We start from the raw sequence: 20,383 nt of genomic DNA on the forward strand, positions 1-20,383 counted from the left end.
GTCCTCGGTACTGAAAACACGATTGTGAGAAAAATTTAAAAATAAATAAATAATAATAAAATACAATTTGAAAAAGACGCATGTCACCATTTAAGTCTTTTCAGAGCTTTTATTAATTTATTTTTAAATCTACCTACAGAAAAAAGTGGACTTATAGAAGGAATCAACAAAACAAGACTAATCAGCAGCACCTAAGCAGCAAACTGATGTCTGGCAGTTTCCAAAATATCATGTATTACTATCCAATAAAACTTCAAACAAAGTAATTCAGACAAATAAGCACCTTCTTCTACCCAACACAGGTTTTACCAGATGAATCCACTGAAAAGGTAGGAGATATGTTACTGCGACAGCTTATCTTGAGTAATGTTATGTTGTGATCGTACAGTCATTAGCACTGGAACCATGAGAACATGAATAACGTTGTCAACTTTAAATGATTACAGTTGTAATTTTGGCCCATTATGCAGCATCAGATGTGAGTGTCCATGTATATATGTGCATCTAACTGTGCATCTAACTGTTTAACATGAATGGCTTTTAAACTTGCTATACACAAAACATATATAGTGCTCTCAAATAAAAGATACACAACCAGAAGTAGAAACGTATAACCACTGAGCGTCTTATGAGCTCGACACAATCTCAGCTTAGCATTACACTGAAGAAGTTTAATACAAAACACTTGGTGTTTCTTTTTTATTAAAAAGTGAAAGTGAATAAATAATGATAAAGGGAAAGTTAATGTGCATAATGTTTTAAATAATGTGTAGTGGAGCTGAACTGAGACCTGTGTATGTTGTAATTTAATAAGCGGTCACACTCAGCAGCCTCTGCCAGCAGTTTATAAGCATTCCCATCGTTTTCATTCTCCGCCGCTGTCTTCCTTTTCCTTTCTTCCCTGGTTTGCAAGATGCTTTTTTCCGTCTATTTGCCTACAAAATAATACATATTTCTACATCATGTTAAATCCTCTCTTTATTTCAGATTATTCTAATTATTCAGATTATTCAGTCAACAAACAAACAAACAAAAACAAAGAGATAAATATTATACCAATCTTTCTGGTTTGCGGCAGTTTCGTGTGATGAGCAGCTGCATTTGTCCCACCACCTTTGTCATGCGATCTGCTTGCTGGTGTCTCTGTCGTTCACTCAAGCAGCTGAAGATTTGGGTCATATTATAGATATATCGCAGGATACGGTGAACCTACCAGCAAAACACACTGTATCGATTATCAAGACACCACCAAACAGAAAAAAGCTCAGTGGCAACTGTCTCGAAAAACTAAAGACCAAATGTTGTGTTAAGGAAACATACATGTAGCCATGTACAGGTGGCTGTACCTTCTCAGAAGGACAGTGGTCCTTTTCGTTTGATATGTCAAATGTACCAGTCAGATTCTGGGCCGAGAGAGAAAAGCACTTGACATAAAAAAGCATTCAGACAGTTCATCTTCTACAGGTCACCAGAAGAGGGCAGCAAGTAACCATATACTCATGACCAATCTCACTACGCCCTGACTACTTCATACTTTAAATGGGACAAAAATGCTTATATAAAGTTTTAGATGATCAAACAGCAACCGCAAGTCAGATTTTCTAAAATTTCAATGCATAGTCTGTTTGAACACATGAACTGGGGTTATGAGATACAACACTTACCAGGTTTTGGAGCTCAACCAGGATGAGAGCCCTGTAGGTGCTGATGATCGCAGTATAATCACATGCGCGTTTACTGTGGGCCGCTGCAAGCAGCAGCATTACAGTCACACAGACAGCAGGCCTGTTCACACACTGCACACAACACATGCATCTGCTTCACAAATGCTATCTCATCCTTATTCGTATTATATATATATATATATATCTCAAAAGAGTTTTTGGAGTATTTTATGCAGACTTGTCAACTACAAATCAAAGTGCATTTGCTATATGGCTGCTATAAAACACACGACCAGAGCTGATGTGTGACAAAACTTTATAAAACACGCCATTACATACACGTAGGCCTACAACTACAATAAAATAAATTATACTAGATTGAAAAGTTTGTAGACAAACTTTAAGTTGGCTTGAAAAAGCCTAGCCAGAAAGTTTTAAAAGCTTGACGTTTGAAGGTTTTCAGTTTGAAGTAGTTTGACATTTAAAATAGTTTTTAAGATTAAAGTTTGAATGTTTTGAAAGCAATAAGAGTCTATCAGAAAAACAGATGTGGTTGCTGGGGTGTTGCTATGCAGTTGCTAGGGTATTCAGAGTGTTGCTATGCTGTTGCTATGGTACCCAGGGTGGTTGCTAGGGTGTTTCTAGAATGACTAGCTTGTTATAAGTATGTTGATAGCATGATTAGCAAGTTACTGGCACGTTGATAACATGTTTCTAGCATGATTAGCAAGTTACTAGCATGTTGCTAGCATTTTCCTAGCATGATTAACATGTTACTAACATGTTGTTAGCATGACTCGCATGTTACTAGCATATTGCTAGCATGATTAACAGGTTATTAACATGTTAGCATGTTATTAGCATGTTTCTAGCTTGATTGGCATGCTGCTAGTATGTTTTTAACGTGATTTAACATATTGTAAATGAAAACAATCCATCTAAAACCAGGTAAAACCAGCTGATTCAGTAAAAAAAACAGCTAGAAACCAGTTAAAAATAGGCTAAAACCAGCTGAATTACCAAAAAGCCAGTTAAAAACCAGTTAACCTGAGTCAGAACAGCCTGAAGAGCTGGGCTGAGTTTGGTGGTTCTAGCTTGAAAGCTCTAGGAGGAGTAGCGTACAGAAATGTAGTCTAAGAAGAATAATAATAAGAAGAAAAAGAAGATTAGCATATTACTAGAATGTTTGTAGCATGATTAGCAAGTTACTAGCAGGTTAACATGATTAGCATGTTGCTAGCATGATTAGCAAGTTACTAGCATGTTTTTAGCATGACTAGCATGTTGCTATCATGATTAACATGTTATTAGCATTTTTCTAGCATGATTAGCATTTTACTAGCATGTTGTTAGCATGATTACCGTGTTATTAGCATGTATATAGCATGATTAGCATGCTGCTAGTATGTTTTTAACGTGATTTAACATTGTAATTAGGCTCTATTAATAATGATATAGGCTTTATTATTCTATTCTATCATTATTCTGATAAATAATAAATAAATACCACATTTAATGACTCTATTATTATTGTCTTATTTTATTATTCTGATCCCAGCATATTAAACATGTCTCATTTGTGACCAGTGGGAAACCCCGAGTTCCATTTTGAATAAAAAACTGATTGATTATAATTAAATAGTTTATATAGATAATAGATAATATAAAGCAGTATTGTCACATTAAATGAAACAAATAATAGCAGCATTGAGGCATTAACCCAAACAAAGTATACGTACAATGATCATTCCTTCTTTTCCTCACTATTGCATTGCCTGGCAAATATTGTGTTAATTTGGTCACATTGAGCAACTGGACCATTTTACGTTTTCAAGGATTTCCATTTATGATAGAAGAGTAAAACACATACTTCTATACTGTAAGCACGTATAAAGGTTTAAAAAAACATTTTGAATAAACTCATGCAGTTTGTGTCACTGCCCTGTTGAAAAAAACAGCATATGCTGGTTAGGTATGTTTTGCTACCTAAACGCACGTGTTCACTGTTATCAGCTACTTCTGGAATTCAACTGGTTAATTTACAGTTTGATAAGGACACTTTCCTCTGTTTGTAATGCCATTAAGCAGTGTATCTGCTGACTGAGACACAGAACAGAAGCAGTGTAGTGCGCAGTGATGCAGTGGGAGCTTACCATTGAGCAGGGGATGATGAGGGACTCTGGCGCGCACCAGTCAGGGCTTGGAAAGGTGGACATGGTCCAGCGGCGTCCAACGCCTCTTACATGTTTCTCTCAGAAAACTTCAACAGCGGTCCGAGCGGAAATAATAATAATGATCGACTTTAAATAGGCGCTTTTGGTCTAGTTGGAGTTGGAGCTCCGGCGAGAGGCGCGTCCATTCCAGCACTGGCGAGAGTCTCGTGTGTCTCAGCCTTCATGGGCTGCTGGCATGGGCTTTGGGTTTCACCAGATCTCTAGTCTGATCAAGTCGAGAAAACTTCCGCGATTAATCAACTTTGCGCTTTGTTTCGGTTTCGGTGGGAGATCACTTTATAAACCAGGTGCACTGAAGGGTCCACTGCTTAGGGAACTAAGTGCGCGGACTGCACGAAGGCTCTGACATGGCTGTGATCAGGAAACGACTCTTTATATACACCGATGCATAAGTGGACAGACAAATCCTTTAGTCTTTGTATTGTGTCCAGACATTAGTGTAAGGCTTCAACGCCTAGAATATTTCAGTGTGGCCTTCAGCTGATAAAATCACGACATCCCGCATGTTTCACACATGATTTAATTTTCCTAGAAGAAATTCCAGTGCTTAAAGGCAGAAAAAAAGTTTTATGCAAGCTTAAGTTTTAGTCAGGGTCATCTAAAGGCCCCTCTAAAGTAGGGGTCCTCTACAGCAGGTCCTCACTTCATCTCCTTTTGATGAACCTTACACCTATTATATCATGAGCTCATTAGCAGAGTAGACATGTATAGATGATTAAACTGATGTAAGAATAGACCAATCACAATTCAGTATGCAAATAAATGCAAAACACAAGACTAATCGTGATGTAGTATGTAAATACTGCAATGGTATCATAATTGTCATACCGAACATTTTCAAACATTAATCTCTTTTAAGTATAAAAGTTTTTAAACCAAAAGTAAATACCATGCCGCCACACCTAAATAGAACATGAAGTACAAAATGTATGAACAATTACATCAAAGAAGTAACTGTTAGTTCACCCAAAACTGAAAATGTACTTAACTTCATGCCATGCCAGATTTACATGAGTTTGTTTCTTCATCAGAACAGATTTGGAGAAATGTAGCATTACATCACTTGCTTAAACTATCGCTTCTGGCCAAAATATGAGTCCATAATCCATAACAATGATTCCTCCAGTGAAAAAGTCAGTCTCTTGTTGTCTCCTCTAACATCAAAACCCACCAACATATTTATTTAGAAGTGTTATGGTACTGTTTACTAGTAAACAGGGCTTGATCTGTGCATATTTCTCAGACGAGATGACTTTTTCGCTGGAGGAATCGTTATGGATTATGGACTCATATTTTGGCTAGAAGAGATAGTTTAAAGTTAGAACTTCTTGATGAATTTGTTTCTCTTTTCGCTTCACAGGACTGGAGTGGTGTGGATTATTGTGATGTTTTTATCAGCTGTTTGGACTCTCATTCTGACGGCACCCATTCACTGCAGAGGATCCATTGGAGAGCAAGCGATGCAATGCTACATTTCTCCAAATCCGTTCAATTGTGTAATATATTGTGTAATTTTTTCCCTTTTATTTTACGGTCACAACATCATGTTGTTGTTTTTTTCTTTGCATGTCATATGAGGGGCTCTGCATTTCTGATGCAACCAGCTAAAAAATTATGTTCAGAACAGGCTGAAGGAGAATTTAGAGTTAGAAAGGGGTTAGAGATAGATGATTTAAAAAGAAAAGAAAAAAACAAACAAACATAAATCAGCACAATAATAGCATGCAGAATTTAACAAGCCAACATAGAACTAGGATGACTGAGAAATACCAAAATCACCAGCACTGTAATTATCACATGAGTGCTGACATCTGAAACATTTATTCTCTGATAAGCAGCACATTTACACATTAGCATAATGAGAAGCAGAGTAAGAGATAATTCTGGCAATTAATGTTCAAAATGGACTCATATCTCTGGGTCTGACTAGACTTTAGACCACCCTGAACATAACAGCATGTGTAATGAAAACAGCCCTGTTCCAGAGGAGCAAACACACGAAAAGTGGAAAAAAGCCATAAAAAAACAAAACAAAAAAGATTTGTAAATCTGCCATTAATCCCACAGTTCAGAAGGTGTTTTTGATCTTCAAAGCCACGAGGACCAGGATCTCTCCGATGTTCTTCTGCCAGTTGAGAACGTGTTTGGACTCAGCGCACCACAGCTCACCGTGCCGCGGCTCTGCGTTCTCACAGCGCTTCTTCACCTCCTGCTGTTGCTCCTGAGTTAGAGAAGAACACCAGAGTAAGACGAGATTCACCAAGGATGGAAAACAGCAAGCAGTACATCCTTCAAAACATCTCCTTTTGTGCTTCACGAAAGAATGAGATTTCATTAGAAAAGATCTGAGAATAAAGCGTCTTACTTCTGTCCCGTGCTGAAGCTCAAACTTGTAGAAGAATGCCCAGGCGTCGCCCAAGTCTGGTTCGATCTTTACCGTCCGCAGGAACCACTCTCTCGCCTTTGTTATCTTTCTCTCGCTCCAAAACAATCTGCAGGGCACACAAACAGATATAGTATAAATGAAACTAAAACGTTCAGACTGTTCTTGCCAAACAAGGAATAAAAGGCAGGAGGAATGTGGATGGGTAAACTGGAATTTAGGGTTGGGAGAATTTTGGCAAGAGTCCGGTCAGGAGACTTACTTGGCCACAGCTAGAAGTACATGAGGATCATGTTCACACTTTTTCAGAGCGTCAACACTCTTGGTCTTGCGCTGAGGTCTAGCCTCCAAGAACACGGCTTCAGCCCACAGGATACCTGACAGGAAGGAGTGAGTGTTGAGGTGTGAAAATGTGCAGAGGCTCTTGACCAGGGCTCACCAAACTCGGTCCTGGAGGGCTGGTGTCCTGCAGAGTTTAGCTCCAGCCCTAATCAAACACACCTGAACCAGCTAATTAAGGTCTTACTTTGTATACTTGAAACTTCCAGGCAGGTGTGTTGAGGCAAGGTAGAGCTAAACTCTGCAGCCCTCCAGGACCGAGTTTGGTGACCCCTGCTCTTGATGGATCTGTTCAGGGTTGATGAAAGCGTGGCTTACCAGAGTTAGGACATTCCTGAAGGGCTTTGGCCATGAGTGTGTTGGCGATGTTTTTCAATCCCGCTCTGTATTCAAGTCGGACAGACTCCAGCCTGCCAGAGAAATTGAGATTAAAATGATGTGTTATTTTGGTGAGATTCTGTCATGACATGAAAATGATTAAGAAATTTAATTTAATTGCATGTAGCCTTCAACGCAAAGTAGTTCTGCCATTTTTCTGCTGTCTTTTGGCAAGATCCAAGTTCAAGCTGAGCTGTCAGTCAGACAGCAGCCAGGGGTACATTTACACATGCTACTGTGAAGAGGGCTGGATCATGAATATGAAGTAACATGCTCATGGAGGGCAACTTCCCAGCAGAGTTTAGCTCTAAAACAAGTCTCTAATGATCCTGAAGACCTTGATTAGCTGGAAAAGTGGTCCTCCGGGAGCAGTACTGGAAACCCCACACTTAAACCCAGCTTAAGTGATTTGCTAAAATGGCTAATTATTACTAATTATTTGCTAGGAGGCTGGCAAATAGAAAAAGGCCTTGCTCATGAATATTAATTAGGTTATGTGACTGAATGTTTCTGGAATATACTGTGGCAACGTCAACACAACCTAATTAAAGTTAATTCTAATTAAACCTATTTAATTAAAAGTGCGCCGCCCAATGGCAGAATACAACTTCTACATGTGAAAAGCCTTTTTATTAGTATTTAGACATTCATTAATTCATCTTTTTCATACTAATATTTAAATTCTTTCTTTGCAGACAATCATTTAATTGATTTAATCGAGACTTGTCATAGCACTTGCATATTGTTGCTCTTTTGTTGTTTTTGATTGCTTCTATTGTCATTTGTAAGTCGCTTTGGATAAAAGCGTCTGCTAAATGACTAAATGTAAAAGTAATTAATATTCATTAGCTAAGCCACTGTCATAGTAGAACTGTGCCACTTGCATAGTAACTATGTCGTGAAGAAACATTAACAAAAAGTACCATTAGTCATATTTTAGCATAGGCTTTTTTACTGAAGTACATCTGACTAGTGTTATTTTAGATTTTATATACTATTATTAATATTTTGATTTAGCTTTTAAAGTGCCCCTATTATGGGTTATGAAAGGTTCATATTTTGGTTTTGTGAGTCCCCAACAACAGGTTGACATGCATGCAAGGTCAAAAAACACTTTCATTGTCTTATAATATGCATTTATTTTTACCTTATTTGCTCAACGACTCCCAAACGATTCGTTTAACGATTCATTTTTCCAAACCCCTCCTTTGCGTGACGCAAATCTGCAGTGATTGATCTTATTTTCATTTAATCTTGCCTGTAATGCCTGATAAAGCAGCGTTTGTGAGCGCAGTGCTACTTTGTGTACAGCGTTACCGGGGAAACCTCTATTTTTACCGCTCCAAAAGCGGCACCTAGTGGCAAAGAATGAATTTGCATTTTCATTCAGACCAACCGGAAAAGACCAACAAGTGGGCGGGCAATATGCTAATGCTTCATGTTGACGCAAACATGAAACAGCTTGGGATTCGTTTTAAAAACGACTCGTTTTAATGATTCAGAATCGACTCTTTCTTTTGAGAGACAATAACTTTATACACGGTGCACTTTCAGATTTAAAACTTGGCAGGATGTTTTCATTCCCATAGAGCTGTGTTACACACTGCATGAAAGGTAATTTCCAAAAATCCATAATAGGGGCACTTTAAATGTATATTTTCAATTTTAATTTAAGTTTAGGTTTCAGTTTTGTTACATGCTTTTGTTTATTTTTATTAGCTTTTTTACTATTTCTATGTAGCTTTATTTTATTGCAGTTAGTAATTTTAGTACCTATTTCAGCTAGCTGCCAAGCGAACATTTCAAATGTTCATGTTTAGCGTATAATAAAACATATGATAATTTAATATCTTTTGTTTTGGTTAATAACACAGCAGCATTTGGCATGGTTTCTTACCAAATCTCAGGGGTTTGTGGATTCTTGAGGCGAGCTTTCTCTAAGATGGCTCGAGCACGCGTGAGCTGGCCGACTCTCTCTTCCAGCCGAGACAGAAGCAGCCATAATGACATGGAATGAGGGCACTTCTTCAGCTGAACGGACACAGCAGAGAGGAGGCATCAGAGAAACACTATTATCACGCAGTCCCACTGAATTACAGAATTAGGTTCTGCAAAAATCAACCAACAATCTATCCACAATAAAATGTTCAATTATAATAAGGCATCTTCTCTAGAGCCTCATAAACGTACTCCCTGGTTGTAGGCCTCTCGTGCTTTATCGATGTTCTCGGACTGCTCCTCGATCTGTCCTCTCATCATCCAAAGCTTGGGGAAGTCCTCATAGTGCTTCAGGGCCTCCGTACAAAGCTCCTGTGCCGCTTCGATATTCCCCAGCACCCACTCCAGCCTCACCGACTTCATAAACACCTGCGAACGGCACACAGAAAACAGTTATGACAACTCATATAATGCGTTGAACAGCCTTTAAAGCCTCTTGACATTTTGAAAATGATTATTAAGAATGTGTGAAATGCATAAAGGTGTCAACGAAACAGGCAGGGAGATTTTCATAATCCCTTTCCCGTTTGAAGCTCACATGGCTAGTTTCCATAGATGCAGAAAAACATAATTGTGTATTTTTTTGGATAACATGATCACTTATGAGGAATCCTGCCAAGTGCTTGAGGTACATTTGATCCTGTGATATTTGTCTAGATGCTGACACTCTTTTCTGGAGCCAAGAGTTAAACAAGCCCAGGCAAGAGGCCTTTCTAACACCTTCCATCTGCACCATTTACTCCCAAAAATCCCACGCTCCTTTACAGGGTACAGAGCAAGCACATCTGCTGTGAGGAGGTTACCATACACTTACAGAGCTCATTTGACATAATCCCTGACCACAATTCTGGGCCAACATTTTGTAAAAACAATACTGCAAAATTCACCGCCTTGAATCCATAAATGTTCATAAAACATGTTTTTGCAGTTTTGCAGTCCACTTTTGGTGCAGGCAGTGCATCTTTCTCATGTCAAACTCAATGACAGGCAGATATGTACTCTCTGACACAGAGTCAACATCAAGTTTTTCAAGGACAAGTTAAAGTCACATCTCAATTCTTAACTTTATATGCAAAGTCTAAAACAGCTTTTTTTTTTTTTATGGGAGTGAGGGGTAAAATGAGTCAGTGGGTGATAGTGTCACCCCTTAATATAGCAAACTGCACATGATTATAGATTCAGAAATCATATACAGTTGTTTTTTTTTTTTTAAATAAAACAACGTATAGTATATAAGTGAAATACATTTAACCCTTTTTAAAAGGGTTAAATGTATTGCAAGTCAAAACCAATTTTATGATTACTATATATAATAATTATATTATTTGTATTATATGTATATAAATTATACGTATAAATATATATAAAATACATGATTAAATATGTAGTATAATACTATAATATTATATTTAACTGAAACTAAAACCATTAAAAAAATTTTTTTCTAACTTTAAGTGAAACATTACGTGAAATAAAATATTAAAAAATAAAAAAGTAAACATTTTATTTCAGCAAGTTTCCAGCAACATTTCTCATTTAGTTTAACTTATTTTATTAAAAGAACTAAAACTGAAGTAAAAAAGAACAAAAATAATACAGATAAAAAAAATAACTCTAAAATTAATGCATAAAATATAAAAAAATTATTAAAAATAGGAATAAAAACTTTAGAAATTAAATTATGAATTTTATAATTACTGTACTTTAATAAATATTTAATTAAACACTTAAAAATATATAAAAAAAAATGTAATCTCAATTATACTAGAATTACCTTTTTTGGCTAAATATTAGCCATGAATTACTAAAATTAAGCATTTTATTAAAACAGTCGTTGTGTGAAAAACTGTGTCAGATGCTTTGGGGTAAGCCGAGTCAGCGGTTCATGCAGGAAAATACTCTTTCAAATACAGTTACACAACATTTCCTGGATGGTTTAATATAATTATGTTCTGCAAAACTGCCTGTGATTAAGCAAATATTTTTTTTTCTAATTTGTTTAACTGAAAAGTAAATGAGTCACATTCAGCAACGATTTAACTTAACCCTTGATATGACATGGCGGCTAACGTTGGCCAATTTGTCAGTGGTCCACTTTTTAAATGAAATATTATTAAGATTATTAGTTCAAACTTGAGCTTAGCCTCATCTCTGCTGACAGGTGCATAGTCTGATATGCTTAAAAAAATATGCACACATTCAAAAAGGTCAAAGGACTTTCATTAGCCATCGTAAATCATCTTCCCGCTAGTGTCACATTCAACAGCCTGTTGCACAAGCATTTCTACAGAGTGACTCGCCCTTCATCCACTGATCTCATCACTTATCTCTCGCAATCAAAACAAGAGAGAAATCATAACGCGCAGACACTAAAACCCTGTGTTCTCAGCAGAAGGGTGTCCCCAGCATGACACAGCAGCGGTTACATCTATTTGACAGGGGGTGGTCTGAACATTGGGCTGCTCACCCTGGCAGTGGGGGCGCTGCTACGGGCCTTGGCCAGCAGCCTGCGCGCTCTCTCGTACTCGTTATTCTCCGATTCCAGCTTCACGGCAGCCAGCCAGATCTCCTCACTGTTGGGGTTAGCCTAACACAAAGAGAAAAACAGAAAGAGGCGGGATTTTTACTGGCCATCATCCCAGTGAACACTTAGATACAGTAACAGCTGATTAGTTTCAGGAAATGAGCACGGATATGCAGTTTAGATTGATATTTTTTTTTATTATGGTTCTGCATCTTTAGTTTGAAGTTTTGCATATCTTTCAGTTATGTCATGTTATGACTAGGCCAACACTGAATCTACAGTTGTTGTTTTGTCATGCCTTCCAAAATGAGTGTGAGGGAATCAAAACCAATTTAAATTGTATCAATTTATCTACATATACATATATTTTTAAATTAATACTTTCATTCAGTAATGATGCATTAAACTTTTCAAAAGTGACAGTAAAGACTTTTATATTGTTACAAAATATTTCCATTTGTTCTTTTGAACATTCTATTCATCAAATAAATGTGAATATATCCTGAATATATGCATGGTTTCCACAAAAATATAAAGCAGGACAACTGCTTTCGACATTAATAAACAGAAATGTTTCTTGAGCAGCAAATCAGTATATAAGAATGATTTCTGAAGGATCATGTGACACTGGAGTAATGATGCTGAAAATTCAGCTTTGCAACACAGGAATAAATTACATTTTAAATCATATTAATATTGTATTGATGAGCAAAGCTTACCAACTTACCAACTCTAAACATTTGAACAAGAATAGATCTGTTTATTGTCTATTAAAAGTGCATTTAAAATAAAAGAAATAAAAGAGAGTGAGTTAAATATGAAACCTACCACTACTCACCACTATGCTTTACAGGTCTTTTGTGAATTACTTTTGTAAATATCTAGTACAAAGAACTGTATCTTGTGCCGTTGCTTCACCATTACAATGCTATGGTGTTATCAATAATGATGCTTGCCACTAATAATGTAGTCGTGGGGCCTGAAGAGCTGACGGCAAGAAGCACTCACCTGGAAAGCCAAAGCCAGGATACTTCTGGCTGCAGGAACGTCTCCCGCCAACCATTTCGATTTAGCACCCATTAGCCATAACACCTCAGCCTTTGGACAGTGAGCTACAGCCCTCTGTAACAGAGCCTCCAACGACTCTCTGAGAGAGAGAGGAGAGAGAGAGAGAGAGGAGAGAGAGAGAGGAGAGAGAGAGAGAGGAGAGAGAGAGAGGAGAGAGAGAGAGAGGAGAGAGAGAGAGGAGAGAGAGAGAGAGGAGAGAGAGAGAGGAGAGAGAGAGAGAGGAGAGAGAGAGAGGAGAGAGAGAGAGAGGAGAGAGAGAGAGGAGAGAGAGAGAGAGGAGAGAGAGAGAGGAGAGAGAGAGAGAGGAGAGAGAGAGAGGAGAGAGAGAGAGAGGAGAGAGAGAGAGGAGAGAGAGAGAGAGGAGAGAGAGAGAGGAGAGAGAGAGAGAGGAGAGAGAGAGAGGAGAGAGAGAGAGAGGAGAGAGAGAGAGGAGAGAGAGAGAGAGGAGAGAGAGAGAGAGAGGAGAGAGAGAGGGGAGAGAGAGAAGAGAGAGGGAGAGAGAGAGAGAGAGAGAGGAGAGAGAGAGATTAAAATAATGTCAATGGCTGTGGAATATAATCAAGGGATTAGATTATATATCAGTGTCTAAATGAAGGTGCCTCTAAAAGAAAGTGGTTTCAGAAAGGCTTCAATAATGCAAAGTCTAATGATTTAAAACTAATTCAATTGGGCAACCTCAAATAGGCCTTGTTGCCTTCCTGCCTCCATAAATTGGCTGTGAATGCTTGGACAGAGCCAAAGAATGCTGATTTAAATTCTGTTCAGCCGTGTCTAGACAGCTAGTGAGTATTTCTCACCGGGTACCGTGGTTCTTCTCAAAGTAAGCGGCCCTCAGCCAGACGCTCTTCTTGCTGGGGAAGACCTGGAGCGCATGAGCGTAGATGGCCCGCGCACACTCCAGAGCTCCATGAGCCACACACTACAAAAAAACACAAACAATCAGCATCAGATATCATGGTAATAAGTAAGTGTAAGTAAGTGAGTGACGTGACATGTGGCCATGGTGACCCATACTCGGAATTAGTGCTCTGCATTTATCCCATCCAAAGTGCACACACACACACACACACACACTGTGAACACACACCCGGAGCAGTGGGCAGCCTTTTTTTTTTTGCTGCGGCGCCCGGGGAGCAGTTGGGGGTTCGGTGCCTTGCTCAAGGGCACCTCAGTCGTGGTATTGAAGGTGGGAGAGAGCGCTGTACATTCACTCCCACCACCTACAATCCCTGCCGGTACGAGACTCGAACCCGCAACCTTGGGTTACAAGTCCGACTCTCTAACCATTAGGCCACGACTTCCCCATAGAGTGCATTAGTGCTCGCCTACTTTTTCAGCAGCGCTGGTTCAGGAAGATAAAAACTATTGATTTAAGGTTGTTGATTATATTAATAGAAAACAAGTTTATTGCAAAATATGCAAATATAGAACAGGGGGGTCAACTGCAGTGTTTTTAAAACTACATGGGTAATGTAGTTTTCACCACAAATTCAGATTTTAGATATGATTTGTTAAGAAATGAGTTGAAATAATGTAAATGAACAGCTGATACAAAATAATATACAACCTCTTAGCTCACAGTACATCTGTCTTTAAAGGTTTATGAGTTATTGCTAAAAATCCCTAAGGGAAAAAAAAGAATGTAGTTTTTACTTCCGGAATCTGACTATAATATATATCTATAATATAGATCTGTGTAATATAGCCAAAATAATGTTAAAAAGATAAGACATTAAAGGGATAGTTCACCCAAAAATGAAAATTCTGTCATCATTTACTCGCCCTCATGCTGTTCCAAACCTGTATGAGTTTCTTTCTTCTGCTGAACACAAAATATGATATTTTGAAGAATGTTGGGAAGCAAACAGTTGCTGGTAGCCAACATTCTTCAAAATACTTTTTATATGCGTGTGTGTTTAACAGAAGAAAGAAATTCATGTATTTTCATTTTTGGTAAAACTACCCCTTTAAATCTTCTACTATAACTTGTTATTCTCATAAATAAATGATCAGAAATGTCTGTAATAAACAAACACGTGGTGCTGAATGAAAGCAGAATGTGGGTGCGTAAAGGTGAGAGGATGTTTACACTGTCTGCGTCCTCCATCCATGTGTGTTTGCAGTCCTCCTCTTCAATGCCAATCCCAATCACAGCTCTGATCACAGCCTGACAAGTGGCCACGCTGCCAGCCTTATCACACTCCTCTGCATCCTGAGACAGACATCAGCTTTAAATGAACACATCCTGATATTTGTTCTCTCATATATCTGGCAATGCAGCTTAACCGAGAAACCGAGAAACCTAATCTTGTCCTGACTGGAATCTCTGTCTTTGCATATATGCATTTTTCAGTTTTTTAAAGTCTAATTTAAAAAAAGAAACTTGAAACCATTTAAAAACAGCTACACTGAATGACACTGAGTCATCTGAGCTCTTAAACATAAACACTGAGATGTTAGACCTGAATCCATTGTTCGCGGTTTATCTCTACGCCGTTGGCCCTGAGGGAGGTGATGGCTCTGTCGATGATCTTCTCCACCATCTGTGTGTTGCCGTTGGCCTCCTCCAGCTTGGCAGCTGTGATCCAGATATGGCGGTCAGTGGGAATGTTTTCACGGGCCTTGTTCAGAACACGACGAGCATTCTCATAGGTTTCTAATCGGGCCAGAGCCAGCCAGAGCTACGGAAGACAAGGACAATACTGTCAGAGCAGTCTGATTTATGGCCCGTAAAGAGGTTTATGGGTTCTGGCTGATTAAGACTGTGTGTGTGTGTGTGTGTGTGTACCTCAACACTGGTAGGACAGCACTCGACTGCTCTGCTCAACATAATCCTTGCGTCCTCTGGCTCCTCCAGCTCAACAGCTATCTTCCACAAACGCACGGACTTCGACACATTCTCCAGAGCTGTGAAGACATGTAGATATTGGGAAAAAAGGCAGTATACAGACAAGAGTTACTGAATGATTAAACAAAAAGTAGCAAGCATCGCATTGCTCATTTTTGGGATTATTAGAATGATCTCGCTAAATAATAACCCTAAATAGTAACCCTTCTGATTTAGCTTTTTTTCCCCTGCAATTTGGTTTTACAACACGACTTTGATTTGGTGGACAAAAAAAAATAAAAAATTTATATTTCACCAAAACCGTTTTATCCCCACCCCCTCCTCCTCCCCCTAAGAAATAGAAATAATAAAAATGACAGGTGTGCTTATTAAAGATAAAATGAAAATAATGAATAGTAATGAAAGACATCCACTTAGTGCATGTTTACACAGTGAAACCCAAAAAGCAATGCTGTTTTAAAACAACACCGAAGTCTAGAGTAACATGCTGAACTGTAAAATGACTGTAAAATCTACCATTTTTTTAACGTTAGAGTTCAAATGATAAATGTTTTTACAAAAACAATTGTTGTATAAAATGATAAACCTCAAATTTCAGCCTAATAAATGATTATGCATGATATGTATAATTGGTCTGAACAAAAACTGCAGACGGGCTTAATGAAAACGCTAATTCACTCTCTGACAGTAGGTGGCACTTATGAACAAGCAGAAATACAGCGGTTTACCACAGTTACTCCTGCACACAAAGCAGCGCTGCTCTTATAAACTCTACTATTAGGCATCATATGGCAGTAAGATGAAAAGAAAATGCCATAAAAACTCAGTTCCCTTCAGATATACATTCACTCCTCCATTTCAATAGAAACAACACTGAGATCTTGAATGCACTCAAACTTTCTCCAGAAAACGCAAAAACCACTGAATGCAAATCACGTCATGAATACGTGTACATCCGTGTTGTGTGTTCTGTGGAACACACAACACTATTTATACACTCATACACTTATTTATCTAACACTCATACTCCGTCTACACCTCAAATTTGCACATAATATACCTAACATACCTGGCAATAAAGCTCATTCTGATTCTGATTCTGAATAATAAACTGGTACTAAAATGACAGTGCACCAGATTTTTACCAACAAACTGATTACTCACAAACACCACATTACTTTTTAGAGTTAACAAGCTAATCAAGGTACTAGAGACATTGATGAAGTAGAACCAGCAGCCTCTTTAAAGAGATACATTATTATAAGGAGGAGATTCAGGACGTTTTAACAAGCCGAGACTGATAAGAGTATTCATACATAACTAACAATTCATCCGTCTCTGTCACACAGGTATGCAGGCAGAAAAAAGCAGGTGACAGTGGAAAGAGAAACCTAAAGAGGACTGGAGGAAGAGAGACAGACAGAGAGTCACTGACCTTTCCTGAGCACTCGTTTCTTGGCCCTGATGTCCGTCTCTAGCTCCGCGGCGCTGATATAGATGCGCACAGACTGAGGGAGGTGACGCACTGCCTGGGCAACTACTGCCTTTGCCGTGTCTCCAGGCTGCAGCCGGGCGGCTTCTAGCCAAACATCCTCGCTCTGGACAGACAACACACAGCACAGATCACACACACACACCCGCTCACTCTATGAAGACAATACAAACACCATCTTAATAAGACAAAATTACTCAGACAGATAACATCTTCAGCAGGGCTTTCGAAAAACAAAGACAAGGAAGCCAAACAATGAATTTAGTTTCAGAATCGATTAATAAAGAAGTTATAAAAAATATTTTCTTATATGTTAAAGTTTATATATATCCAATAATCCAAAACATGAGATTTTCCAAACAGGCAGAAATATTCAGTATATATATATATATATATATATATATATATATAGAGAGAGACTACCTGTTTGGAAAATCTCATGTTTTGGACCTTATATGATCAACAATTTCCAATAACATATAATAAAATTGCTACCAAATTAAATAAATAATTCATTCATTTTAATAGGCTATCATTTCAAGTCTCACAAACCTAAAGTATACGAAACACTAAATCACCAGTCAATGAGGCTGTTTGGTGAATCTTTTGATCAACTCAAAAAGAACCGTTTCATTTTTCCATGAATCAGACATTACAGCTTGCAAATGAGGCCTGGCTGACTGCTGAGTGTTGACTAGATTTTAAGTTATGGTAAACCATTTTTGCTTTCTCATGTATTTTAGTGTGGAGCCCAGCTCTATAGTTCACATGTATAAAAGGAATAATTGACAATTGGCTGGTGAATTATTAAAAATTAATGCTAAATGATTTATAGAATCACCTTCCAAGACCACATTTTTGTTCATCACAGGCGTGTTTGATGACTGAATGTACCGATCACACCCACACATTCTGTCTAAGTGGGCAGCTCACTAGGCTTTGAGACACAGCCAGTGTTTCACCGTTCTTCTGCTGAACTTTGATTAAGGAGCCTGCAGAAATTTCCCAACACTTAATGAAGCTGTGCACACACTGAGAGCAAAAGAGCCTGACACCGTTACCGCTCGCTGTGTTTTCATTTCCAGTCCAAAGACCGCACTAGTAGACAGGCACAGCTGACATAAACCAGGCTCAATTCACTGACCATGACATTTCTATATTGTTCTTGAACAATATTTTCCAAGTGGGATTTTGCAGGTCATAAATGTATTGCTATGGCAACCTGTCAACACTGGCAACATTCCTAAAGCTGTAAAACTTCAATGTTTCATACACACGCTGCCCCCTACTGGACAGAGAATCGAGCTATTCCTTTTCACATTAAATGGACAGTTCAACCAAAGCTTAAAATTCTGTCATCATTTTCACACCCTTATGTCACTCCAAACCTGTATGACTTTCTATCCCCGATGAAACAAAGACGAGAAATGTCTGTTTTTGTCAAAATAGAAGTCAACTGTTAAACAGTTTGCTCTCTTCAAGACATCTTCAAATTAAATATGTTCCACAGAAGTCAGTCAGTCATTTTTGGGTGAAACATCTCTTTAAGGGACATTTAAAACATTTTATTATCAGAGTCCCATTTATAAAGTTTAAGGTCAAGGTTTCTTGCACCTACTTTGAGCGAAATACAAGAAAGAACTGGTATGATGTCGTTTCAAACATAATCAGGCAAAAACTAAGTTTGCTCAGGATCCATTTCAGGCCAAAGTGAACTTTCTAGAAAATTTTGCTCTGGCTGGTAAACACCTTCGAACTCCCATTGGTCTGTGATGATGATGTAATAGGTAGGTGTGGCTCTGGGGCTCCGCCTTCTTTGACATTTAAATCTTCTCTGGTTCATTTCTTCTGTTCAGTCCATCAAGGTCAGACGAGAGTAAAAGCATGAACACACTGACATGCTGCATTATAGTAGTGAAAAGTGAAGTGACATGTGGCCATGGTGACCCATACTTGGAATTAGTGCTCTGCATTTAACCCATCCAAAGTGCACACACACAGCAGTGAACACACACACACCGTGAACACACACCCAGAGCAGTGGGCAGCCATTTTTTTGCTGCGGCGCCCGGGGAGAAGTTGGGGGTTCGGTGCCTTGCTCAAGGGCACCTCAGTCGTGGTATTGAAGGTGGAAGAGAGCGCTGTACATTCACTCCCCCCACCTACAATCCCTGCCGGTACGAGACTCGAACCCGCAACCTTTGGGTTACGAGTCCGACTCTCTAACCATTAGGCCACAACTTCCCCACGTAGTAGAAACTAATTGAAAAATCTAATTGAAAGCGACACTGACACTTTTTTTTCCCCCATGTTTAATACTGTAAAGCTGCTTGCTATAAATGTGCTGAATTGCAGAGCTAGTGCAAACATGTCCACATCAGATGTTTTCTTAACTGCTGTTATTTTTGTTCTGTGCTTATTTTGTTACTGAGAGGAAAGCACACAACACATATTTACATATTCATATAAAATGCTGCACTCAGTGTGTGTAGGGATGCTCACTAACAGTGTACCTCTGCTAAGATATTTCAAACTTCTTTTTACCCCTAAGTGAAGAATGAAAAAAAATATTTGCCTTAAATATATAAGGACCTTAATTTAGTCACACATGACCATTTCCTCCCTCTTTTTGTGCCTCACCTTGGGACACATCTCGGTGCCTTTCATGATCAGGTTTCTGGCCACCTGCAGCTTCCCGGTCACCTCTTCCAGACGAGCAGAAGCGATCCAGGCGGGCGGGTGATGAGGGTTTGTTTCTCTCACTGACTTCAAGAGGAGACGGGCCTTCTTAATATCACTGCACACATAGAATGACATTAGAAAACAGCCCAGATATAAAGCTCATGAGGCTAAAACACTCAGTACCTGATGTCTCCTCCATGTGTGGGGATCATGGAGTTGAGATCGGTGAGATAGCCTTTAGGATCAACAACTGTCTGTCCACTCACAGAGTCAGACACCTGGAGACACCAACAAAGACTCTGTAAAAACTTCTGGCTTTCTTCAAAATAATTCAGTTTGCAATTAAATGCTATATGGTGTGTCACCTGACTGAGCCTCATGTCCATCAGAGTGTTCCTGGCCTGTCCGATCTTCCTCATGTCCAGCTCTCCAGCTTCAGGTGTCATGCCTCCTGGGTAGGGTGTGTTCAAGCCCCCTGGAAAGGGTGTCGCTAGCCCACTAAATTGCTGAAAAAGGAAACAGCTCAATTAGAAATTGCATTGTTGCATATTTTGCAATGAAATTGTCAAGTGCACTGGATCCTGCAAAGCAATGCGTTGTGCTCTGATTATATTCATATTTTTCTTAAAGGGGTCCTATTATGCTCTTTTACAATGTCTTGAATTTGTTTTGGGGGTGTACTAGAACATGCACTCATGCTTGGTGTTTCGAAAAACACATTATTTTTCACATAATTTACATTATTAAAATACCTTTCTCCCCAGCCTGGCACG

At 38.7% G+C, this 20,383-nt stretch overlaps 1 protein-coding gene across 3 annotated transcripts in view; it reads right to left on the bottom strand.

Annotated features, from left to right (window-relative positions):
* Positions 1-5,827: 5,827 nt before the first annotated feature.
* The window catches only part of LOC107673318 (pre-mRNA-processing factor 6), a 20,504-nt gene continuing 5,948 nt past the window's right edge, over positions 5,828-20,383 (bottom strand). For all 3 annotated transcript variants that reach the window (XM_016466877.1, XM_016466869.1, XM_016466861.1), the window contains 16 exons: positions 19,976-20,116; positions 19,794-19,888; positions 19,569-19,725; positions 16,872-17,034; positions 15,377-15,495; positions 15,051-15,269; positions 14,678-14,800; positions 13,386-13,507; positions 12,529-12,667; positions 11,464-11,583; positions 9,189-9,365; positions 8,896-9,029; positions 6,939-7,030; positions 6,544-6,658; positions 6,264-6,390; positions 5,828-6,119 (listed from right to left, as the gene is read on the bottom strand). In XM_016466877.1, the coding sequence (XP_016322363.1) occupies positions 5,967-6,119; positions 6,264-6,390; positions 6,544-6,658; positions 6,939-7,030; positions 8,896-9,029; positions 9,189-9,365; positions 11,464-11,583; positions 12,529-12,667; positions 13,386-13,507; positions 14,678-14,800; positions 15,051-15,269; positions 15,377-15,495; positions 16,872-17,034; positions 19,569-19,725; positions 19,794-19,888; positions 19,976-20,116 (2,196 nt within the window). In that variant the 3' untranslated portion in view covers positions 5,828-5,966. The remainder of the gene's footprint in view (positions 6,120-6,263; positions 6,391-6,543; positions 6,659-6,938; positions 7,031-8,895; positions 9,030-9,188; positions 9,366-11,463; positions 11,584-12,528; positions 12,668-13,385; positions 13,508-14,677; positions 14,801-15,050; positions 15,270-15,376; positions 15,496-16,871; positions 17,035-19,568; positions 19,726-19,793; positions 19,889-19,975; positions 20,117-20,383) is intronic.

The sequence above is a fragment of the Sinocyclocheilus anshuiensis genome, unplaced genomic scaffold (assembly GCF_001515605.1).
Source record: "Sinocyclocheilus anshuiensis isolate Anshui unplaced genomic scaffold, SAMN03320099.WGS_v1.1 scaffold453, whole genome shotgun sequence".
NCBI lineage: Eukaryota > Metazoa > Chordata > Actinopteri > Cypriniformes > Cyprinidae > Sinocyclocheilus > Sinocyclocheilus anshuiensis.